This window comes from Paramisgurnus dabryanus, chromosome 23, assembly GCF_030506205.2.
Source record: "Paramisgurnus dabryanus chromosome 23, PD_genome_1.1, whole genome shotgun sequence".
In the NCBI taxonomy this organism is placed as follows: domain Eukaryota; kingdom Metazoa; phylum Chordata; class Actinopteri; order Cypriniformes; family Cobitidae; genus Paramisgurnus; species Paramisgurnus dabryanus.
In genome coordinates, this window is record NC_133359.1 from 9,589,454 (window position 1) to 9,616,105 (window position 26,652).

The 26,652-nt window shown below is 37.7% G+C and overlaps 1 protein-coding gene across 10 annotated transcripts in view; it reads left to right on the top strand.

The window, feature by feature from the left end:
• cadps2 (Ca++-dependent secretion activator 2) overlaps window positions 1-26,652 on the top strand; it is a 158,087-nt gene that overhangs the window by 106,885 nt on the left and 24,550 nt on the right. For 6 of the 10 annotated variants that reach the window (XM_065292022.2, XM_065292026.2, XM_065292025.2 and 3 more), the window contains exons 13-19: window positions 1,965-2,152; window positions 13,163-13,264; window positions 15,011-15,074; window positions 15,597-15,720; window positions 15,841-15,944; window positions 22,711-22,867; window positions 25,709-25,850. In XM_065292022.2, the coding sequence (XP_065148094.1) occupies window positions 1,965-2,152; window positions 13,163-13,264; window positions 15,011-15,074; window positions 15,597-15,720; window positions 15,841-15,944; window positions 22,711-22,867; window positions 25,709-25,850 (881 nt within the window). The remainder of the gene's footprint in view (window positions 1-1,964; window positions 2,153-13,162; window positions 13,265-15,010; window positions 15,075-15,596; window positions 15,721-15,840; window positions 15,945-22,710; window positions 22,868-25,708; window positions 25,851-26,652) is intronic. The other 4 variants (XM_065292024.2, XM_065292031.2, XM_065292030.2 and 1 more) reach the window with 1 other exon arrangement.

Genomic DNA, 26,652 nt, shown 5'->3' on the forward strand with positions numbered 1-26,652 from the left:
ATAAAATCCTAGATAAAATTCCAGATTTTATTCTAACTTCTTATCTCAATCCTAGATTTCATCATAAAATCCTAGTTGAAAAAATGTAAGATAAACTAATGATAAGTTCGGAAATGTTTTGTATGTCTTCAATTTAAATTGCTTTAAGTTGGGGTGCAACTAACGTTTTTTATAATCGATTAATAATCTGGCGATTATTATTTATTAATCGACAAATGCATCAGTTGTTTTAAATGAATAAATCAAGTTTTTGCACCCCAATAGCTTCGGTGTACTTGAGTACAGTCAGTGTAGTGAGCTTAAGTGTAGATTGCATCTAGTGTAGCAAATAAATTTTTCAAAATAGCAGGTAAATGATGAGTAGCTTGTCATCAGTATTTATTTCCACAAACAGCATTATTAGACTTGTTTGGCCGTTATGAGGTTAGATGCTCTTAGCGCAACATAACTAAGTTTATGCATATGGTATTTATAAATATTGAAGGGCTTATAAAACATCTGGCAGTAATTTAAATCCTTAACCACCGCTTGGAGAAATGTAAACAGCAATGCAACATGTTTGTTCAGGTCAGACAGACCTTTATGAAGAGACTATTGCATATCAAGAATAGGACAGGGTGTAGATTAGGTATCGTGGGCCTAGATATCAAGTGCACGTATCTCAAAATACATCACATATCAGTTTTATTCTAATACTACACCATTCCATCGCTCCATGCATGAGTTAGTCTTTAATAAAGCTTTCTGTTTCTGCCACTGCATGAAGGTCAGAAGGTCTCCGCATCTTCACTGCCACTCAAAGCCACGTACCGCAGTCCCTCGTGACTGCCGGTCTCCCGCGAATGTCTGAGACACATCACAGTTCCCCTGACTCGCGGCCCTCCGCACCGTCGTGGGCGAGCGTCCCCCTCAAAGTGTTAATTTGCTAGCGTTCCTTCAGAGGAGGCGTCTTAATTAGGTTTGTAAGATTCATGCCTAATTTAGTTATTATGTGAAGGATGAATGAGCTAATGAATGCAACAGGAGCCTCACGGCGATCTCCACCCGCCCGCATTATGTGTGACTTTTCTGCTTATGAATTAATTGTTTGCACTTAACCTTGCACTCGTTTGTTTAAATGTTGGAAATAGACAGAGTGTTTTTAACAATATTTTTTGGAAGAGCTCTTCTTGCACGCAGCAGTTATTTCGTGTGTATCTTGGCGTGAAATGAGAGGCATGCTGAAATTAGCCGCTTCGCGTTCAATTAGCGTGAATGCGTTTTGGGGAAGAAATTAAGTTGTTTGAAATGTCATAACTTCATGCACTGAGTAGGAGGTCCCGCAAGGGCCAGTACGAGGGCAGCCGGACTTTTCTTAAAAAAATGTTTATTGCGGTTCTTCTTGCTTTTGCTCATGTCATAAAGAATATTTGAGCTAAAGTAAAGCAAATTTGGACATGGGATGTAGCCTTAGTGCAAAGACGACAATGTAAGTTTTCATAATAATGACAGACCTTAACAGTACATGGTAATATACACTATAAACGAAACATAGTTCCAGTCCTTGAATCTGACTGGGTAATATACAGTATGACCCGAATTTTTTTTTCTGCCACAGTAACCATTGAAATGATGCTTTAAAAAAGTTGATTGTTAAATTAATTTATTCAGAGCACATGTTAGGTCTCAGGTCAACTCGCTTTTTGTTACACACTTCTACCTTCTTGTTACTTCAGTAATGAGCTGTAGTTTCTTAAACTAACACGTTGAATTAGTAGCATGGATGGTTTTTTTAATTAGCAATAACATATCATAAATATGTGATATAAGAGGTAGTTTTTCAGATACTCCTTGGTTAATATTATCGTTTTACATACTTTCCATTGTTTTACAAACATTGCCCTTGCAAATCGTGCCATTATGGCCTTAACAAATATGACACTGTCTTATTAAATAGAGCATAATCGATGTTGTTGTTTATGCAGGGTTGGTTTAGCCCAGGTCAGGTGTTTGTTCTGGATGAGTACTGCGCTCGATATGGGGTGAGGGGCTGCCATCGTCACATCTGCTACCTGAAAGACTTAATGGATTTCTCGGATAACAACGCTATGGTGGACCCCACCCTCCTACACTACAGCTACGCCTTCTGCGCATCGCACGTCCATGGAAACAGGTAACAACGGCAAAAACTCAATGACCCTCTGAAAGCCTTCAAGTTAAATTTTTATTCATTGTGGAATTATGAATTTTATATAAAAATTATTTCAGGATTTTGGTGGAATTTTAGATTTAACTTTGCAGAACTTAAAGGGTACATTTCACAAGACTTTTTAAGATGTAAAATAAATCTTTAGTGTCCCCAAAGTGCGTATGTGAAGTTTAAGCTCAAAATACCCCACAGATAATTATAGCATGTTAAAATTGCCATTTTGTAGGTGTGAGCAAAAATGAGCCATTTTTAGGTGTGTCCTTTAAAATGCGAATGAGCTGATCTCTTCAATTAGTGGCAGTGCCCTGGTTGGATAGTGCAGATTATGTGGTGGTATTATCCCCTTATGACATCACAAGGGGAGCCAAATTTCAATTACCTATTTTTTCACACATGCTTGCAGAGAAGGGTTTACCAAAACTAAGTTACTGGGTTGTTCTTTTTCACATTTTTTAGGTTGATAGACGCAGCGGGGACCCAATTATAGCACTTAAACATGGAAAAAGTCAGATTTTCATGACATGTCCCCTTTAAAGTCAAACCATTACATAGTTTTCATTTTATAGGAGGCCTTAAAGGGATATTTCACACAAAAATCAAAACTCTGTCATAATTTTCTCACTTTCATGTGGTTAAAAACACAAAGGAAGATGTTTTGGGGAATGTTTGTAACCAAATCGTTTATGAGCCCCATTCACTTCCATAGTGTATTTTTTTCCTACTATGGAAGTAAATGGGGCTCATGATCTTCTTTCATGTTCATCAGAACAAAGAAATTTATACAGGTTTGTAACAACATGAAAGTGAGAAAATGATGACAGAATTTTCATTTTGGGGTGAATTATCCCTTTAACACTGATAATTCTGGATACATATACCATAGACATAAAGCATTTCAGATTGTATAATAATAATAATAACAATGCCCTGTTTAAGATGCATGTATGTTGGCTAAAGTAGGTACATTTTATTAAAGGTAGTTATTTTATTAGAAAAAATTAAATTTCCCATCCCACTCTAAAAAATTGTTTGTTACTCACATAAGCAAGTACTTGAACAAAGCACTATTGTACTTTTAAAGCAGCAGTCTTTCTTAGAGGTTGTGCATTTTTAAATCTTTCATGGTAAGTGTTTGAAATCAAGGATTTCATTTGTGTCAAACAAATGAAGCCCCACATGTTTGATAGATTACAACAAGAGGACAAAAACTCTTTGTGCAAGCATAATGGGTGGTCACACAAAAGGAAGTAAAAAACTGAAGAAATGCTTGAATCACTGGGGAGACGCAGCTCAGCGTGGCAGCCATGTTCCAGCATCAGTCATAGAGAGTGTGAGCGAATGCTTGGTAAATTAATTAATGGCTCCCCGTTATCACAAAATGCAAAGCAATTAAACCCTAAATACACCAGCCGCCAGTGCTTCTTTTTTTTTAAGTTAGTAATTTATCTTTGACTTTTTTTCTTATGCATGATATTTTTGACAATCCCTAAAAAAAGAGAGAGAGATGATCAGGGTTCGAGCTTTTCCTGTTCACTTGTTGGCGAAGTCTTTTGTGTTCAGCCTGTACGCTGTGCTATTGAAAGGCGTTCATTTTCCACTTACCTCGAATCACCCGGCAATTGACTTGCTTCATGTTAAATACACACGGATGTGCTCCGTCTCTTTGATGGCCAATTTAGTCAATTAGGAAGAGTAATGATTAGGCTCTCCAGCTAATCACTAGTTACAAATGAGAGAAATTGGCATGAGTAGCTTTTTATGGGTGAAGGTTTTATTTGAATAATGACTGCTCAGAGAAGCAGAGCCCATAGACTGTGCATGGGAATATATATAGTGGATGATATTTCAGAAGTCAAAGAATAAAAAGTAAATAATAAATCTAAATCGAAGTGCAGAATGCACTTAGGGTCCTGTAGCTCGAGCGTTGCATTAGCAGAGCAAAAGGTCATGGGTTTCATCTCAGTGAACACACATAATATGTAACCGCTTCTAGTTGTTAAAATTCAGGGAAAAATGCACTTAAAGAGCAACTATTGTCCGATTCACAATTTTACGTTTCCTTTGGTGTGTAAGTGTGTATTAGTACATGTTAACAATATGCAAAAGGTACAAACCCCAAGTTAAACGAAAATTCACAAACACACAAATTGTAGGCAACAGTTTACTTCCTGGGCCTGTGGACGTATACAAGACAGACATTATCATAATACCTCCCGCTTCGGACTCACAGCTTGTAAGTTAAAGGAACAGTATGTAGGATTTTGGCCAAAACTAGTATTGCAATAACAAAACTTGTGGCTAAAACTGGTACTGCAATCACACTACTGGTGGCCAATACACAAAATGACAACATTAACATCAGTTGAGGGCTGCAACTCCACTTTTTAAATGACAATATCCTGGCCAGACCACTGTTGTCAGTGATATAAGTATTTGAAATGAAAATGATTTTTTTAATGTCTAGTGACATATCAGGGCCATTTTATGATTAATTGATATAGACCAGTAATTCTCAAAGTGTGGTCCGCGGACCACTAGTGGTCCGCCAAACCCCCCTAGTGGTCCGCCAAAAGATGACCTAAATTAGGCAAGTGTTTATACCAGGGCTATTCAATGTGCGGCCCACGGGTCAGACCCGGCCCCCAAGGTAATATGATCCGTCCCTTTATGTAGTCTGTAAAAAAGACATCTCTAGAATAAATTTAGTAAGTTAGACAACGGGCCCTACAGTTACGAGTTGATGCGCGTGCGTCTGTTTCATACAGCATGAGCTGCAGAGCGAGTCACGTGACTGGTGCGAGCAGCTGTGTCACGTGTTTATATTCGCGCTTTGGTCCACAAGTTCAACGCGATCGCCTCCCCCGCTCACGCCCGCGTCTCAAGACGCGATAGCTGACTGTGGTGAGTTAAGAGACCGGACTCTATGGCTGTTTTAACTTTATTTGTTGTATTTCCAGCTTTAAAACACTGCCTTTTCCGACAATTGTTGTCTGATAAGTCTGCTCAATTATGACTTGCTAATCAACAATGACATTTACGTTACATGTCTTAATAAATGAAACTGCCGTTTTTCCAAAATTCAAAGCATCGTTCTCACACAATAATGCAATTTAAACGAGTAACAGTTCATTTGCACCACTGTATGCGTATCGTGCTGACAAACATACACTTGATTTCACAGCTCTTGCGAAATCTAAAAACATATTCTGTCTTATTAGAAGCTAGCCTAATGTTTGCCAATTATTAAGATGGCTGTTGTTGTTGAAATAGGGCTACTGTAATAATTAGCTTTGACAAAAAACTGCATAAAACAATGTTATGTTCCATGTTATAAACTTTTTTGATATGTGCACTGAAGTGAGTAAATGAGTTAAATTCTCAATGAGTGTGATATGGATCTTATTTACCTATTTGAATGTAGAATAAAGCTTAATGTCAAGCATAAACTTAAAGCAGCTAAAATCCACAGATCTATTAGTTTTGTAATGTACTAGTTTTTGTTTCATGTGTAAAATCCCTGTAATTCAGTGATTTTGGACATTAAGGGGAATTTTTTTCAGCATTATATTGTTACCATAGATACGACCATAAACTTCACATACCCACCACCTCAGTTTTAAATTAATGGCTCTTTGGAATGACATTAAGTGGGACCTAGGCTGTTACAGTATGTTTAATTGCAGTTTTTTTTCACATGTGCAGTTTGTTGTTCATATTAAGCTGCAACTCATTTTACATTTACTTTTTCAAATGAAATAAAATTCATATAATAATTTCTGAACATAGCATTGCATTTGTGTTTAAAAAATTTGTTTTTGACTTAAAACAGTTGCATATTAAACTTAAATTTAGCTTATCCTTCTTATTTTGTTGTTTTTTTGGGGGCGTGTTAGAGTCAGATTCTGTTAGGTGGTCCTCAGAAAAATATTGGAAGATGAAGTGGTCCTTGGGCTGAAAAAGTTTGAGAAACACTGATATAGACCAATTTAGAGTAGACGTCACAGTTACGTCACCTCAAGCTGCGCGCGCAATGCGGTTGCAGAAAAACAGTGGAAATGAATTAGACACGAGTGAAAAGAGCAAGATAACTCACTAGAAAATGTCCTGTTGTGCTGTTAAGTGTCAGAATAAGAATGCCAAAAAAGATGGCTTTCATTTTTATAAAAAACCATCGTCAAATACATCATTTGAAGATAAACGTAGGTGTTTATGATTACAATAAGCCCTTAAACGGACAGAATGGAGCGAGGAAATCATCTAGGAATCTTTTAATAATTAGAATAGAAAATAAGTAGAGAAGATGTCCGGTGTTCTGTCAAAGTCTGTTCCCTCCATGTGTTTCTTATAGCGTTTTTATCACGTTACAATTATAATTTATTCAGAATAAATGTTTTTTTATACTGAAAAAGCAATATTATCACAATTTTTTAAAAATATTTCATAATTTTTTCGTTTTCTATTATTTCTTTTTATTTCCTTATATCTTAGCTTATGTCTTCTTCCTGTTTGTTCTAAAATTATTATGTTTACATACTTAATAAATATATCAATATAGCAGACACACACACATTATGTAAAGTGTTATATATATATATATAAACAGGCCTTTTTAATGTATGTTTAAACATAATACTTTTATAATAGTTTTAGAACAAACACGTAAGATAAATATAAGGAAGAAATAATAGAAAACAGGAAAATTATGAAATATTTAATAAACACTATTATATATAATACATGATAGTATTGCTTTTATATGTACTTTAGCGATTCAGACTGTAAAAATAATTGATTTAGAAAAAAGAACAATACATATACATTACATACATGCATATCAGTAGCCAAGCCATTTAAACTTTTTATCTATCTAAAAAATAAACGTAACGTGATTAAAACGCTATAAGAAACAGTGCACTAAAGAGAAACATAGGGGAATCAGACTTCGAAAGAACACCGGATCCATAAAAATCACGGTTTAATGCTAAAACACTTCACAACCCTACTGCGGAGCAGTCACTTTCTGCAACCAGTTTGGCTCCGCCCACAAAAAACGTCATCTCTGTTTGCAAACACGAAATTGGTCTATACATTTCTTACATACTGTTCCTTTAACGCCCGTCAGCATTTAATCTTTTAAACATGGTAAGGAGCGTCATATTTCCGGCCAGTCACAACATACGGATGAGCTGGCCAATCAGGGACACAGCGCTTTTCAGATCGACAAGTTTAGTACAAAATCAATGCATTTGAGGAAGGCAGGATATCTGGTGCTACAAAAATGTACGGTATGTGGAAAACAATGTGTTTTAGACATTGTATTATACCAAATACACAAAATAACGTTGTTTTTTAGCAATGAAATAGGTGCATTTTAAATCAAATGAATTTAAACTATTGTGCGAAACCTCAAGGCTTAGCAAGAAAATTACAACAGCTCCAGCACTGGATATGATGACCTCGACTTCAGCCTTTAGATAAGATGAGCGCATTTGCTCATTGATAAACCTTAACTGATCTCATATATCAGTCAATAAGAGCTCAACAATTGGCTTTGTTCAATGCGATTTGCAGTATAAAACTTGAAAAGGAAATACAGTATGTGAAAAATATACAGTATGTATATGAATGCATATATTTGTATATGAATGTTTGTTTATATATATATAAAAAATATATATACAGTCACATTCAGATCTATTTTCTGAAAAATATGTAACATTTTCAAAGCAAGATTACTGAACACTTTAATGGTACAAGCCCAGCTGGAATAGCCCATTGTAAGAAATGCTCAAATTCCCAGTGTTGTCGGACTATATATAATACAAATGTGTTCATTAAGTAATGGAAAGTTAAAATCAGAATCATATGTCATCACACAACTACTTGATGGAAGATTATGGTAGGTCTGTCTTAAAGGAAAACAACACCGTTTTCCAATATTTTACTATGTTCTTACTTCAACTTAGATGAATTAATACATAACTATATTTTATCAATGCGTGCACTTTTAATCTTTGTACAGCGTTTCTTGAATGTGTTAGCATTTAGCCTAGCCTGAATTCATTCCTATGGCTCCCAAAAAAAAGTTAAATTTTGTGCCACCATACTTACTCTTGTAATTACGCATGTAACAGTCTTTAAAATCGGGAAAACATGGAAGTTTTTGGTGGCTTCTAAATTCATCCCTGTTTGGATCCTAAGGAATGAATGGGGCTAGGCTAAATGCTAACACATTCACAACGCACTGTACAAAGATTAAGTGCATGCATTGAAAAAAGATAGGTATGTATTAATTAATCTAAGTTGAGGTAAGAACATAGTAAAATATTGAAAAACAGTGGTGTTTTCCTTTAAAAAAATATGTTTTTACTTCCATATCCATGTTGTCTCCCAATCTGACAGTGTTTTTTATATAAATCCCTTCTGATTTTAAGTGATGGTGGTACGGCTTATGAGCAGTGAAGGATGTGTTAAACCGCAACTTTCTCAACGACATGTTTGTCAGCGACGACACCCTCGCGGCACGTTTCATTCTTCATCGTCTACCTTTGAATGACAGATGCACCCTGGGCTCGACAAGGCAACAGACATTTAAGCTAGTTTGTGGGAGGAATAGGACACATGCGGGTTTGTGTGCTTACAGTATAGTCGGGACTGTAATCACAATCTAACCTCTTTCTCACCTGTCAGTCTCACTACAACCCCTCTCTCTCTCTCTCGCCTGTCCATCATGCTTGGCTGCCCCATGTGACAAGAGTATTTACCAGCCTGCACGCTCAGTTACTCAAAACTGTAAGCATGACATACATCCAGGGTGTCATCACTTCTATCTTGCCCATGTGGTCTTGATATGATCGGATAGGTACCAACCCCATCTGTCATTGAAGATGGCGACTGTAGCAGTTGAGGTTATCGAACAGGTTGGAGTTTCCCAAGTCTCCCGTCGCTGGTTAACCCTTGTTGACTGGCTGTGGGTGGGATCAGGGTTTCACTCCTCTCAAATGCCTTCGCTTCATTAGGGACAGACAATATGTCAGCCCCCCAATAGGACAGGACACCTTATGAGTGTTTCAGGGATTGTTGGTTGTCGGTGCCTTTTACAGTAGGTATCCCAGAATCAATTACGGAAATCGTTTGCGTTCACACAGAAGGCACACTGGAAATTTTTTGAGACTTTTCTGGGTGTCCACACATTTTTTCTCTTTAAACTCGAGTATGAAAATAATAGTGATACTGTGCAATGCCTTAATAAGCAAAACTAACAGTGTTGTGTTACGTACGGCGGAGTTGGATGTGTTTCAAGATTTGAAGGATTTGTTGAACATTAGGCAAGCCACTGGGAGGATTTGTGAATTGTGAGAGACCTAATTATCGACTGAAGCTGTAAGGCTCATACAGTCCTCGGTTCGACGATGTACTGGTAGCCAAGCTTGAACTACAGTACGAGTGAGGATATACTGTTAACCAGAGTGATTTCCCCGTTGTGCTAACAGTTCAATTCCCATGCCTCTTGTTAGCAGCAGTTTAAAATAAGAGGACTTCCTTTACAATTAATGAGCCTACGCAGTACTACAGACAAAGGCAAAGAGATTAAAGGGTCGATGTTGAGTTTATACACTCCTTAGCCTTTACTATAACGTAGAATAGAGATTTTTTTCCATTTCTCTCTGTTACCCCCCACTTGTTCACACACACACATCTTCTGGCACTTTTCACACCCCCTTATTGTGTCCTCTTGGGATAAGCTGGTTCTTGTCGCAAAGAAAAGACAGATTTCATTTAACGGCGAGAGGGATTTGAAGGACAGACTGGTTTACAAGTTGCCTTTACCTCTGCATGTGAAGGAAAAAGCTTTCTCTTCACTGCTAATCTGGGCTTTTCAACATGTGTGGAGGGTTTGGATAGCAGGACACAACGCCCTCCAACTTAACTGCCCATTGTTGGTGGCTTACAACCAAAGTTTGAAATGATTACTTTAGAAGTGTAATTGTGTAATGCTTAATGGGTAAGACATATGCTGGCTACACTTTATTGTGTAGTTTGTGTATTCTGTAGGTTTCTGAAGCAGCTATATGGTGATTTTACTTTAGTTTAAATTAACATTTTGTTACGTGATTTATGTTTGTTTGTAGTCTTTTGGTTTGTTTATTTTGTATTAAAAAAAACTTTTCAGCTGTTTGTTAAATTATTCCTTCTTGAAATACCTTAATGTGATTTGTAAAAAGAATGTTTGTAGTTTTTTATATAATTCTTTTATTTCGTTTTTTTTTTAGTTCTTTTTTACTTTTTTTACTTTGTGGTTTGTTACATTTTTAATTCCTTAAATTAACCTATCCTAATCATCTGTAAACAGGAACGTTTTTATCCAGTTTGGCTGTTCGCAGTGTTGTAGTACTCGAGACTCGGTCTTGGACTCGGTCTCGAGACCATATTTTAATGGTCTTGGTCTTGTCATGGACTTGTGAGCATTTTGACTCGTTCTTGACTCGTACTCGCATACATTTGGAATCGGACTTAATCCCGAGTCCACACGAGTCCACACTTTTAAAATATATATTACTGTTTCTTTAAACTGATGTTAAATTGACGCGAACAGTGATTGGTGATTTTTTGCTCGCATCAGACTGGCGCGAGGTCAGATGGTCAGACCTGAGGAGGTTTTTGCACTGCCATGACTTTTACCTCATGGCAGTGCAATAAAACGCACCCGTTCAGTGAGATATAAGCATTAGATAAGCCACTGTTACCCAAAATGATAAGACAGTGGTGCTAAAACAAAGAGTGGCACTACACATGATTTTCTCAGACCCAACTTTTTGTGGACTCGGTCTTGACTCGGACTCAACCTTTTCTGGTCTTGGTCTTGACTCGGACTCAAACCTCTCTGGACTCGGTCTTGACCCTGACTCGAATGAGCTGTTCACGAATACAACACTGGCTGTTCGATTACAGTCCCACTGTGGGGAAAATCAGGTTTTGGAAATGCTAACTTTTGATGACAGGTTTCAAAGTGCAAACGTTAGCATAGTTTTGTAAATTGTTGTTTTACAAAGTAACATCGTCATCTACTGGTCCAGTCACGTAATACAACGTTGTTAGTCATCTTCACGGATCCATGTTAAAGTCTCCCTCTAGAATTATTTTTGTTAAAACCGAGGGGCAACCTTCCTCTGATGAAGCCAATACGAAAGTGATTTAAACTGCAATTCATCGACTGGCCACTAGAGGCTCCAAAAGGGAGTCAATTCCCATTGACCTTCCTGTTAAAATGGCCAAATTTACAGCTGAAATAATTTGTTTACAGCCTGGTTACAAAATGGTTTTTGGTCTGTATAGCTAATTAAAACTGTGAGGGTGTTGAATCTTTTTGTAACTCATCCGTTTAAATTATATTAAGCCTTAAAGTTCTGCATAATTAAGGGCGTGGCCACTTGAGTGACGGTTGAACAGCCACTGCTGTCACTAGAATCGAGCTAGGCGGGCTTGGTTTCAGCAACCAGTCACCTCAGCTTCACCCACGTCCTGCCTTTTTACCCATTTTCGCATATCCGCGAGTGATGCATGGTGACGCACGGCCAAGATGGCGACGGTAGGCACCGCCTACTTTAAGCTTCAAAAGCGATCTTCAGAAACCTATGGGTGACGTCACGGACACTACGTCCATCTTTTTTTACAGTCTATGGTTAAAACTTATTTTTGAACATCATAATAGCATATGCAACAGTTTTACCTGTTAACAGTAATTTCTTCAGGCTTTATAACAGCTAATATTTGGCTCTACACCAGGGGTGGGGAACCCTGGTCCTGGAGGGACACTGTCCTGCAGAGTTTTGTTCCAACCCTAATAAACCCTCTGCCCTCGGCAGTTTTTAGACGCATAACTGCTAAGTTCGTTTTCACACAGTGCTTACGTGAACTTCGGCGCACTAATATTTAAGCGCTGATGTTAAAGAGCACCTATTTTATTGCTAAAAACAACATTATTTTGTGTATTTGGTATGATACAATGGGTTTGCATGGTTTATGGTAAAAAAAAACATTATTTTCCACATACTGTGCATTTTTGTTGCTCCAGATTTCAGTTTCTTCCTGAAACCATGGATTTGAAATGCTCTGTGTCCCTGATTGGCCAGCTAATCTGTACCATGTGATTGGTCTAAATACCTCTGACCTCAGGCGGAAATGTGATGTTCCTTACCATGTTTGAAAGATTCGCGCACAATGCAATGCTAACAGGAGTTAACTTACAGGCTGCGAGTTCGAAGCAGGAGGATTTATGATAATGTCGCTCTTGTCTACATCACCAATCCCAGGAAGTAAACTGTTGCCTACAATCCATGTGTTTGTTGTAGTCGAAGAAAAGAGATTTACGTTATAGACCATAACTCGTGTCATTGTTTACTTTGGGGTTTGTACCTTTTGCATATTGTTAACATGTACTAATACACACTTACACACCAAAGGAAATGTAAAATCATGATTTGGACAATAGGTGCTCTTTAACAGGTTACAGCACTCACCCTGCATGTGTGAGCAGCACAGAAGCAAAGCTGAAGCAGCTGTGCTGCAATCAGTTCAGCGTAGCATAAATGATGAATTTGCACATGGCTTGTTTTTAAACACCACATAGACATAAAAACAACAATAAAAACCTGATTTCCCCACAGTGGGGCTTTAAAATGGATCTTTCTGAAAGCTTTGTCGAAATGTTTTAAAAACGCAAAATAAAAACTTTTTAGTTGTTTTAATACACCGTTGTTGTGTAAACATAGCCTTGGATGTGTAAGGTTTCTGATTGTTGTTGACCCTTCAGTAGGAGCTTTGTTCTCCTAAATATTTGAAAAAAAAAACTATTTTAAATTTTAAAAATACTTCAAGAAGTTTAAGCACTCCATTCAAGGGCAGTCGTGAAGAATGAACAGGTGCTGTGAAGAATTAAATACGAACCATAATGTTTCTTCGCTGTTTTGGCAGGCCGGATGGTATGGGCACAGTTACAGAGCAGGAGAAGCAGGAGTTTGAGGAGATCCGGAGCAGATTGTTGACTTTGTTGGAGAAGCAGATCACACATTTCAGGTGAGTAAAGCTCACACATCTGCCAGCCTGCTCTGTTTCTGTCTTTAATTATTATTATTTAGCATAACATACTTAATTCATATAAAGATTGAAAAAGTGGTACAATTCTTCTCAATGATAGTCTCAAAAACTTGGATCCCATGTCTGTTCTGACAACAACAATGCTAAATACTGTATAAAAGATTAAAGGGAAACTCCACCTTTTTTTGAAAAATGCTAATTTTCCAGCTCCCCTAAGAGTTAAAATTTGATTTTTATTGTTTTGGAATCCATTCAGCCGATCTCCGTGTCACTTTCAGCATAGCTTAGCATAATCTATTGAATCTGATTAGACCATTAGCATTGCGCAAAAAATAACCAAAGAGTTTTGATATTTTTCCTATTTAAAACTTGACTCTTCTGTAGTTACATCATGTACGCAGTGCCCCAAAATAGTCCTCTGCTATTGAAAGTTACCAAGGGGACTATTTCAGGCACTGTATTGCGCCTCCAGCAAAGTCCTTGATTACTACGCCAGAATGAGAGTATAGTTCCTAGCTAAACCGGCCTTGAAAATTTCCGTTAGTCTTAGTACACAATGTAACTACAGAAGAGTCAAGTTTTTAATAGGAAAAATATCGAAACTCTTTGGTCATTTTTGAGTGCAATGCTAATGGTCTAATCAGATTCAATGGATTATGCTAAGCTATGCTAAAAGTGGTACCGCCAGACCCAGAGATCTGCTGAATGGATTCCAATAAAGTAAAAATCAAATGTTTAACTCTAGGGGAGCTGGAAAATGAGCATTTTTTTAAAAAGTGTATCTTTAAATGCAAGTACAATAAAAAGAACAGCGGAAAATTTTTATACATTTTGTTGTTGACATTAGTGATCCTGCATACCAACAAACTCTCTGATATTTTAGAACTAATGTGTTAATTTGGTATTAGGCAAACTAGACAGACGCTAATATGGGCTGGTTGACTTGTCCTAATCCTGTCCTAATCTTGTGTAGCTGAGTGGTACTGAACAGCATTGCCAAAGGTAATGGGTTCGAACAATGGGAACACAAATACTGATAAAAAACAATGAAAACCTTGTAATGCTTTTTGGATAAAAGCGTCTCCCAAATGCATAAATGTAATGCTTGAAAACTGTAAAAGTAATGTGTAACCATTTCAACATTCACAACACATCCTCCTGATGGTTCCCCGTTTTGATGTGACCCCTCGCCAGACCCTCTGCGGCACTCTGGATCCACCAGTAAAGAGAGTCTTGCGGTTACGGCGGTCCCTAATAATCAGTTAAAACCACTCAAACAAAAGCTACAAACAAATGTCTAGGATTATGCAAATAGATACCAGACAGAAGCAAGGCCGGTGCGGGGCGTGTCAGGGATTAAGCGTAGTTCCCAACCCAAGCTTATTAAAGCTTGTTGAGTCACTTGGTAAGTGTGCCTCTTGCCCCGCACGCATGAAAAGGGGACGAGGGCTTTTCTCGGGACATTCTCACACCTGTGGCGTGAGGCCTCCACAAGAACCACTTCGCTTTGCGTTCATTCATTTCGTCGGGCATTGTCCGTACACGAGCTGACACCTGTCCTACTCGACAGCCTTTGGAAAACATCTCTATTTAAAAGATGTAATTATTGTCCCATGATAGCTCCCTCTTCAGCTTGTGCTCAGAGTTTCCTTGGACTTTTTTGTATCTAAGCCTCCAGTTAATTACTATTCGAGTTTGTTTAGTTGCTTGTCTCTTTGCCTGTAGGTACTGTTTCCCCTTTGGGAGACCGGAGGGGGCCCTTAAAGCCACGTTGTCTCTTCTAGAAAGGGTGAGTGTCTGCCCATTAACTGTGCATGCCTGGCACTCCAAATGCTTAATGAAAAAGGGTTATTTCTGTGGGGCAAAATTTACGAAAAATGCATTTTATGCTCTTTGCTGGATTTTCTTACAAATTGTCTTTTCTTTATTCACCTTCATGTTATTATTTCAGAATGTCCATGGTGCTCTTTTGCAGACACCATAAATAAATGGTTCAAGCTCCAAAAGTGACAAAAAGAAAATCTATACTACTACTTGGTCTCAATCTATTCAATAGCTTTGTGTGAGAATGTACATTTTAGCTACGTTTTTAAAGCGCTAACAATCCCAAGGTCATGAGTTAGTCAAGAATCCTAGTAAAAATGCATTTGTTCAGACTACAGGTTACTTTGGATAAAAGGGTATGCATTAATGTATATTCTGAATGTAAAGATACAATAGGTGGCGAGGTTCTTGCATGTCTCATCAATGAAGTCCAACTTTAAATAGCATGTAGCATGATGAATGAGTATTTTAACCTACTATTCCCCAGGTTCTTATGAAAGACATAACCACAGCCGTCCCACCAGAAGAGATGCAGAAGATCGTTCAGAAGTGCCTGGAAAAAGCCGCTCTCATCAATTACCAGCAGTTGACTGACTACGCCCAGATCGAAGGTTTCACACAATAACATTTGAATACCGCCACACACATGAGTGCTGTTAGATATGTTTTGAAGGAATGAGAGGGAAGAGAGTAGATGTTTTGTGTGAACATAGTGTCATATGTGGTGTCAGCAGACAGCAGCCAGTCATCACCAGAGAAGAAGTTGGAAGACATGATCAGACTAGGAGAGCTGTGCATGGAGGTGTTACAACAGAACGATGAGCATCACTCTGAGGTATGAACTGCTATACTTCAGCATGACATCTGTATGACTTAACTTATGTCACCAGTCAAGCATAAGGATAGAAAAACCCATGAATTAATATATTGCTGAAACCTAGAATTCGGCCAATAAGCCTTCCCCTATAAAAAACAGGAATTCAATAATCTGTCAGACTGATGCAAAAATGTATGGTTGTGGATCTTTCTGTCTGTTCAGGGCTCAACGCAAAAAAAAAATTTACTGGCCTAGTTGGGCCAGTGGTTCAGGTTTTCACTTGCCCTGACAAAATTTTAACTGGCCCTGCCAAAATTTTAACTGGCCCCAATAAAAATATCAGTGTCACATATTTAATAATTCAAAAGTCAAATATAATTGTATACATATACAACAGACATGTTCCAATGAAAAAAAGGCTCCCAACTTTTCTGCTTTACCTGTAAACTGACAGCAAATTGTGCAAAATATTGCATTGTTTCTTTCGTCGTGTTTAACCTTAAGTAAACGTCTGCTTCCAATATTTTAAATAATATACACTGATGGTAACCAAGTGTGAAGCACTGGCCTGATCGGGCAAGTGACAATACTTTTTACTGGCCAGAACGTCTTCTCACGCTTGCCCCCCGGGCCACCGGGCAGTCCTTTATGTTGAGCCCTGTTGCTATAAAATGTATGGAACTGTCTGTTTGTTATAAATTTGGATGGATCTATCTGTCTGTTATCAAAATGTATGGATGTTGATCGATCTGTCTGTCTTTTATAAACATGGATAGATGTGGATCTGTCTGTCTGTCTGTTTTAAAAATGAATAGATGTGGGTCTGTCTATCTGTTATAAAGATGGAGAGATGTTGATCGGCCTGTCTGTAAATATGGACGTGGATCTGTCTGTCTGTTATACAGGGTTCCCATGGGTCCTTATAATAATAATAATAATAATAATAATTAGGGATGCACCGGTAGGATTTTTTTGGGCCGATACCGATTTAAACAGACAACTTCTGACCGATACCGATATTAAACACTTGTGTACAATACTATACAGTTGGTCTATTAGCTAGTTTATTTCTGCATCAAATTATTTTTACTGAACATGGATTGGATCTAATTAACATTCAACTGACCAACATAATAAGAGAGGCACAAATTAAGCTAAAACATATATATTAAGACAACATGACAACCTTCAAAGGTGGTTTTTGCTATTCAGCATTTATTTTATTAACAACATTAACTCATGTTTTTACATATAATGGATTTCTTTATGCAGTTAATTAATAAACAATCGGTTTCGGCCTTTCTCGTGCTATTGCCGATATGCCGATGGTTTCAAATTCATCAAAAATCGGCCGATAAATATCGGCGGCCGATACATCGGTGCATCACTAATAATAATCTTTATTTTATATAGCGCCTTTCAGTGTTACTTCTCAAAGCGCTTTACAGTAAAAACAAAATGAAAAAGAAAACAGCAAGTACAGAAAGAGAAAAGAAAAGTCCTTGAAATCCTTGAATGTTTGTGAATCTGGGGGGAAAAATGAAGGTCCTGGGAAGTTTTTGAAAATATACATACATAGATACAAGTCATTGAAAGTGCTTGAATCTATTTTGTGCAAGAAGTTTTCTGAAAAAAAAAAATCCATATTATTTCCTGTGTAGTGTAGGATAATTTCATTAAAATTCTAGACCACACGTGCTAAACTGTAAAGTTTTAAATGCTTATATCTTCTGTATGCGATTGTTGATTCATAACAAAATGCTTTTTTGCATAGTTTGACAAATGAAAACGTCTCGGGTTACGTATGTAACTGTTGTTTCCTGAGAAGGGAACGAGATGCTGCGTCTCCCTTGCCATACTTCCTGCGTCCCTGTAACAATATGTATACAATAATTGTCTTTGGTAATATTTCAGATAGCGATATACTTCCTGACTCCAGCGTCACCTTGTCTTGTCGTTAAGCCTCACCATTGGTTGATTTTGATATACACATTCAGACGCACTTACTCCTGGAGGCGTCCACAAAGTGTCACCACAGCGACGCAGCGCGAGTTCCCTCGAAAGGGAACTGAAAAAATGTATCTTAAAAGATAACCTTGCTCTCACTTGAAATGTGTCCCCACATTTAGTCCTTGAATTTGAGGGTATTGTACCACTAAAGTCCTTGAAAGGTCCTTGAATTTGAAGTTAACTAAGGTGTGGGAACCCTGGTTATAAATATGGATGGATATGGATCTGTCTGTCTGTTATCAAAATGTATGGATGTTGATCGATCTGTCTTTCTTTTACAAATATGGATAGACGTGGATCTCTCTGTCTGTTTTAAAAATGGATAGATGTGGGTCTGTCTGTCTGTTATAAATATGGATAGAAGTGAATATGTCTGTCTGTCTGTCTGTCTGTCTGTCTGTTTGTTTTAAAAATGGATAGATGTTGATCTGTCTTTCTGTTTATATGGATGGATGTGGATCTGTCTGTCTGTTATAAAAATGGATAGATGTTGATCTGTTTGTCTGTCGGTTATAAATATGGATAGACATGAATATGATTGTCTGTCTATCTGTTTGTTTTAAAAATGGATAGATGTTGACCTGTTTGTTTGTCCGTCTGTCAGTTATAAATATAAATAGACGTGAATATGTCGGTCCGTCTGTTTTAAAAATGAATAGAAAGGGATCAGTCTGTCTGTTATAAATGTCTATAGATGTTTATCTGTCTCTCTGTCTGTTATATAAATGTATAGATGTGGATCTGTCGGTTTAAACAATGGATGTATGTGGAACATCAGTGACATTTTCTCTCTAGATTTTGGCTTTGAACATTGCCTTTGTTGGTATAAAAAATAAATGATATTCATATACAATAAAATATGAAATTGTTACTGCTGAAGAAAACCAGTGGGTGGTGTTTGTCTCAAGTTCGAGCAATTTGTCACTATCAGAAAGCCTTCATTTGTTTTCATTACCTCTCAGAATTGATTTGTTTTTCTGTTTTCATTTTCTACACAATATTCCTCACAAGCAGCAAGTGCTCCCTACTGCTTTTTACTTAAAGACACAATGGTTATTTTATCATTCACATCTTCTCTTATATACCGTTTTTCTCTCAGTCCTTTCCCAACATATGTTCAAATAAGTCCACAGTCACATAGACGCAGAATCAATCTTTGTTTATCATCAGGCCTTTTGGCGTTGCACGTTCCTCCAGAAGGTATTGCATGATCATTTCAGAGCAGACTTGTGATCATTTGCCGTCTCGCTGTCCATTTCCTTCGCCGCCTTGCCACAACAGCTGTTAGCGGGTGACAGATTACCCGTCCAATGCCAGCTCATAGTAACGCCAGAGGAAAACAACGCCCACAGCCCATCTGCACAAGGCCAACGCTGGCTAACGCTTTCACATCCTCATTTTTATAAGAAATCAGAGACTGATCAATCCAAGGTGTTCAGACATCATGGAGAGAGACAGCACTCATTTTACTAAACCAAAGTGCGGCTGTAGACATCTGTTTGCAAGGTACTATTTTTAGACCTCCGCATTCGCCAGCTCCCCCTTAAACAGAGACAATGATGCCAAAATGCTTGTGTTTAACAAGACAAATGCCCCGTATATTGTCACTAAGGAAACATCAAGGTGTGTGTGGTGTGCTCACATGTACATTAGTCAAATTATGTTGCAGCTTGTTTGAGATATGTACATAAAATTCAAACACTGAATACTGCCACACCAGAAATATGTTTAGCATTCATTTGTGCATATTGTGGTGTTCACAATGTTTCTGAATACACTGTGTCAACTTTTACAACTGTCTTTCTCTGTCTACCATGCTCACATTTGTAAATGCATTAGGGAAGAGAGGTGAGTATTTAATTTCATTCTTATATTTTGCCATGTTGTGTGTATGTGTGTGTGTGTGTATATATAGATAGATAGATAGAGAGATAGAGAGAGAGAGAGAGAGAGAGAGAGATAGATAGATAGATAGATAGATAGATAGATAGATAGATAGATAGATAGATAGATAGACAAATAGATAGATATAGATATCAATGTAGATATATATAGATATAGATATATAGATAGATATAGATAAGTGGTGACAGGGGCTACTGAACTCCAAAAATGATCTCATATTTGAAAACTGAAATGATAATTTCTCGCTAGAAATGCAATTAAAATGTTCAAAAACTTTTTTACACTAAATTGTTTGCACTAAATTTGTGATTCAGCCACTTTCTTGGCCTTCATTTCTATTTTTTCAAGCTTGACCAGTCACATTTCCTTACGCACACACATAGAATTGTGAGATAAGACGATGAAGGTGCCTCCGAAGACAGCATTTTAGAGATTTCGGACTCAGCCATTGTCGTTAATTACTCACCCTCATGTCGTCGTTCCACACCCTTAAGACCTTTGTTCATTTTCGAAATTAAGAATTGCCTCAATTCGGTTGCTCCATAGAGGCGAGCCGTTAATGGGGCATCTATGTATTTATATCTATTATATCTTTCTTGTATTTCTCGCACTAAAAAAATCTACTTGCTATATTAGTACTAAATATTGTGTATGGACTAGAACAATTATATATTATATAATAGTAAATTTAACATCAAAATTTAAAGTCTAACATTAAAATGCATGTTTTTTATGTATCCTTATCACTTTAAATACTTTGGTGAGTTAGTAAGAATAATGGTAACACTCTTGTGTAGTTTCCAATTCTCACTATTAACTGGTTGGTTATAAGCATTAAAGGGATAGTTCGGCCAAAATCGATATTAAACCCATGATTTACTCACCCCCAAGCTGTCCGAGTTGCATATGTCCATCGTTTTTTAGACAAACACATTTTCGGATATTTTAGAAAATATTTTATATCTTTCAGTTGATTAAATGTAATGTTACGGGGTCCAGCAATAGTCCAGGACCTTCAAGTCCAAAAAAAGTGCGTCCATCCTTCACAAATTAAATCCAAACGGCTCCAGGATGATAAACAAAGGTCTTCTGTGGGTAATCCGTGCGGTGTTGTTGTAGAAATATCCATATTTAAAATGTTATTAACGTTATAAACTACCTTCCGGTAGCGCCGCCATCTTAGACTCAGGAGAGAGTATTAGCGTAGTGTACGCACTTTTCTTAGTGACGTATGACAAATTCGGAGGGCGGGGGCACAGAGCAGCAGCAGAGAAACTCTGTACGCTGCGTAAGCTCTCATCCTGAATGCGCATCACTCTAAGATGGCGGCGCTACCGAAGATGTAATTCGTAACTGGTAATCGGCCCCGGATGGCCGCGTTCGACACACATACGCAATACAAATGATTTCTTATTCAAATGATTACTCTACCAGGCCGGCAGGGACACACTGATTCGCGACATTTACAGTACATTATTAAAAATTTGTGTAGACGAAGAAAAGTAGCGGATCCACCAATACAAACAAAGTTTAGAACAAACAAGAAGAAAACAAAGAACAGGAATCAAACATTATGGTGACAAAAATGCTCCAAAGTATTCTGTTCTTGAATTAAGTGAAAATAAAATAAGAAAAACTGATAGTGTGTGTGCAAATGCGGTCTATTGCCATTGTGTGATTGTTTGTATTGAAGTGTCCTGTCTCAATATTGTCACGTACGCGGACTGTCCGCGAGTAATCTACAACAGACATTATAATAGGAATTTTTTCAAGCATGAATTCGATTTAGCAGTAAAATGCTCACACCGATTAAAAACTGCCTTTTAGGATGTTCTGTGTCAAGGCCAGTGACTTGTGACGTCCCCCTCCGCGCACACACTTGCAGATATCAACACAATAGGTCTCTCAATAAGTCAGCATTCTTCTCTTCATCACTTATTTTTTACTATGACTGATTGCACTTTTATCCCCACGGTTCGACGCCGACCGCCTCGGACGAAAAGTTCTTGGCTCGCGCCCGCGTAAAGAATAACACGAGACATGGACCGGCTTTCTTTTACTCTCTCAATTAAGTGGACTGCAGCTGTCCCCGGGAATCGGCGTGTGGAAGAATGCTAAGAGAGAGATGCATTGATGGACTTGGATCTTTTCAGAAGGGCCTTCAATGCACATGGCAAACAATACAGAGCCGACTTTAATGTAGGAGGACAGCGCTGAGCTTTTCTCCTCTCTGGAGAATTCAGAATTAAATGTGCTGCAGTCAACAGCAAATGACACGTTCATGGTTAATTGTTGTTTCAATAACATGATCTGCTATGCTGCAGATTTTAATGTAATGCTTACAAAGATATTTTGTATGTGCATTTAATTGTTACCCTATAAATTGTTGGCAATTAAAAAGTATCTGAAAAAGAAATATATGTGTGTTTATATCCAAAGCAGTCGTATATTCCTATATGGTGACTAACCAAGGCCATGGGTTTGGCACTTAAGGAACATGCACAGTATAAATTGCTTTTAGCATCGTGTAATTACCTGGAAGACAAAAATATAAGTGTGTTAGTTAGTTTGTAGTCATTACAAAAACTATTAAACTTGAATAAGATTTTTACACTAAGGAAAGTCTAAAAGCTTTTTTTATTGTTGCATCCTTGTTTCTGTTGTATTGTCAGAATTGAAGTGTGTACCTTGCTTAAACGTCAGTACTTTGAATTTTGTATGCTTGTTGGCACATATCCTGCTTTTGTCACATTAATGGAAAATTCATCCTTTAAGGAAAACATTATTCTTTTCACATAAACTACGTACATTATACCACAATCTACCTTCATAGGTGATATAACTTTGTGTGCTTTTCTGTATTTTCCAGGCCTTCTCCTGGTGGCCAGAGGTAATGGCCGAGCACGCCGAATCCTTCCTGTCACTCTATACAGTGGACATGGATGCAGCTCTGGCTGTTCAATCGCAAGATTCATGGGAAAGTTTTCCCCTCTTTCAGCTGCTCAACAATTTCCTACGAACTGACCGTATGTAACGTTTTTATTTTTTACCTCTTTCACCGCCAGAGTTTTTTAAAAAAGTTGCCAGCTAGCGCCAGCGTTTTTCATGATTTTCACCAAAGTTTAATGCCTTCCAGAAAATGTTCTTCTTTAAATATATAAACTTACAATATACCAAATGAAAGAACAGACCCTCTGCTTTCAAACAAAAAAAAATGTTTCATCCTACCTTCAGTGGTTCTTTTGTAATCAGCCTTTGAATATGGGTAGGTTTCTGCAAAAACACCACATTTTGAGCAAAAAGCAGAGATAATTCCATTTTTGTGACGGACTTTTCATAGAGATCCCATTCAGAGCGATCTTTAAAACAGACACGGACATGCAGCCGCTTGCCATAGGGCAATACTTCCGGGTTTAAAAAGTTGCGGAAGGGTGCCACCTGGTGGATAATAGCGGTATTGCGGAAAGACGGAAAATCTCGTCATTGGCGGGGAAGCGTTTTCTCTTAATTGACGAGATATCTCGTCAATGGCGGTGAAAGAGTTAAACGTCTTTCTCTTATGGGCGGTTTCCCAGACAGGGTATAGATTAATCCAGTTTTATGCTGCGTTTACACCAGCCACGGTAGAGGCGTGAAGCGCAAGTGATTTCAATTTTAAGTCAAAGTGAAGACGCGTCGCCGCGCGTCTGGACGTCTCGCGTTTGGCGCGACGCAGAAGACACGATTCCGCCTCATTCGCGCGTCTTATCTCCTCTCCTCCTCAAAACGATCTCTCTTTACTTCCGGTCATGAGGAATAGTGCGAAGGCGGGAATCGCAGTGATTAGCAAATAGCAACATCACCCAACTTCAAACAATCCAATTATTTCTCTTTTTTTTCTTATTTCAGAAGCCGTTTCACACGGATATATACGTCACCATGGGGGAAAATAAGACATGCTACTTCTATTTCATGCCAACTTTAAAGGGATTGTCCACCAAAATATACAAATTCTGTCATTTATTTTTCTTTGTGGCGTATCAAACCAAAGAAATCTGCTGAAAATCAAAGGAAGGATTTTCATTTTTCTGGTGAACTATCTATTTAAACCTTTCTCTTTAAATAATTTTTTCGCCTCTTCACCCCCGTCCAAAACTGTCCCGTAATTGTCCAAAGTTCTGATCGCATGTTGTCACTGCTAAGCGCACTAATTAACACCAATGTAGATTTGGAAAACAATCCTTGTTAGGAGAGAAGGTTAACATGCTGTGCTCTGTTGTTGTCAACACACTAATTAGATACATTGTGTGATCAGTTAGTGGCACTGGAGGATAAATTATCTCCACCGGTTTGAAATTCGCCTAAGCAGATACCTGAATCCGGCAGAGGAGGGCGGCTTCGGAAGACCGCGGAGTGTCCTGAGTGCCAGTATCCTATTACGGCTCCTATAAAATGATCCAAAACGCAACAGGAAGTTAATTATGTGCAAAGCTAATGATATGACAACAACTCCAGCCAAGATTTACTTGCTTTTAAACGATACATAATGAAAGAAATAATGTATGCACATTCACCAGGAGCTTTGCCGCTGTACTAGTTGAGCTACGGGAAAGATTAACAATTAAGTCTCCTGTTTATTTGAAATCGATTTTATAGCAGGACAATGCAAATGGAAGCCTCTTATAACAAAGATAGTCGGCGCAATAATGTAATAAAGTATGAAACTCCCACGCAGTACAACAAGAGTCTGTCTTGTATTTCTCTCAATAAAGAAATCTTCATGTACAGGTGGAAATCTAATGAAAGATACCCGCTGCCAGACATGTAGGAGTTATTTTAGTTAAGGCATAGATGTGAGGCATGCCAGTTCACGTTCACAGAATCATATTGCCATTTTGGGGGAATTAATGCATTCAGGATATTTAAGTATTGAACGTAATTCTAACCAACTGTTTGCAGTTTTCCCACACAAGTGAAAGGACACAAATCTCTCATTGTGCAGAGCTTAGAGAGTCTTATAGGACTGCATTTGATCAACAATGAGGTAACAATATGTTACATCTTAAGACGAAATATGCTAATTTCATGGTTTTAAAGGCATATTCACATCATGCGTGAATGCGCACCATGAGTGTTTTAATAGAAACAATGCATTCCTTTAATGCTCTTTATTTGAAATTATTATTTTTTGCCTTTGTATGCTTTATGTGTAATGTATTGAACGTGCCACAGTGTTGATGGTTTTCTGAGAAATCGACTGCGGGCATGAATTATGTTGCTGGTATAAATAGGCCTATAAGAACTTTTACAGGATATTATTATTATTATTATTATTATTTTGAAATGTTGAATCATGACACTCTGAATAAAGTTTTATTTTAATTGGTAAAAGATGCATTGTGGCACCCGTTAATTAGGTTTTCAGTCAGATCCCCTAGGATTCTTTAAACTTTTTGTTTTAGACAGGGATGTAATTTGCATTTTGCCCTCGTACTAACTTAAACGTTAATTGTTCTTGACTTCGTCGTTTTTTTAGCCTGTACACACATAACCATAAAATAGTGTTGTGACATTGACACTAAATGCTCAAACGAGTTTCATCATCGGTAAATGGTTGGGAAATGAGCTCACAGACCCATGAGAGTAAAAAGGCTAGTGTTAATGATGAAGAGCAGAGAGATGGGAATTATACTTAATGAAGTCTGAGGAGACGTCTCTCTCTCATTCTATCCCCCCGTTATGGTTGACAAAAAACAGTAACATGTTATACAGTAGCTTTATTATTTTGCAGTCTAGCATGTTTTAAAAAAAATGATTTAAACTATTAAAACTATATTGGTCTAATTCAGCGGTTGTATATAATGCCTTTATTTTTATATTCTCACCAGCTCACCTCTGCAATGGGACGTTTCATAAACACCTGCAGGAGCTGTACGTCCCTCTGGTGGTGCGTTACATCGACCTGATGGAGTCATCCATAGCTCAGTCCATCCACCGCGGCTTTGAGCAGGAGACGTGGCAGTCTGTGAAGTAAGACACACTGTGATCACTGAGACGCTGTTTAACTAAAAAAAGTGGATAATGTTTTAATGCTTTGCATTTTAAAGAGAATATAATTTTCTAGCTCTCCTAGAGTTAAACATTTGATTTTACCGTTTAGGAATCCTTTTAGCCAATCTCCGGGTCCGAAGGTACCATTTTTAGCATAGCTTAGCGTAATCCATTGAATCTGATTAGACCGTTAGCATCGCACAAAAAAACCCCTGAAGTGTTTCAATATTTTTCCTATTTAAAACTTGACTCTTCTGTAGTTACATTGTGTACTAAGACCGACAGAAAATTAAAAGTTGTGATTTTCTAGGCCGATATAGCTAGGAAAAACTCTCATTCTGGCGTAATAATCAAGGACTTTGCTGCTGTAACATGGCTGCAGGAGGAGCAATGATATTACGCAGCACCAGAAAATAGTCCCCTGCTATTGTAAGTAACCAAGGGGACTATTTTCAGTCCTTTATTACGCCAGAATGAGAGTATAGTTCCTAGCCATATCTGCCTAGAAAATCGCAACTTTTAATTTTCTGTCGGTCTTAGTACACAATGTAATTACAGAAAAGTCAAGTTTTAAATAGAAAAAATATTGAAACTCTTTGGTTATTTTTTTAGCGTAATGCTAATGGTCAAATCAGATTCAATGGATTATGCTATGCTATCAGCTGAATGGATTCCAAAACTGTAAAAATTAAATGTTTAACTCTAGGGAGCTGAAAAATGAGCCTATTTTTTTAAAAAAGTAAAGTGTACACTGAAGGTTACTGCTATTTAATTTGTTGAT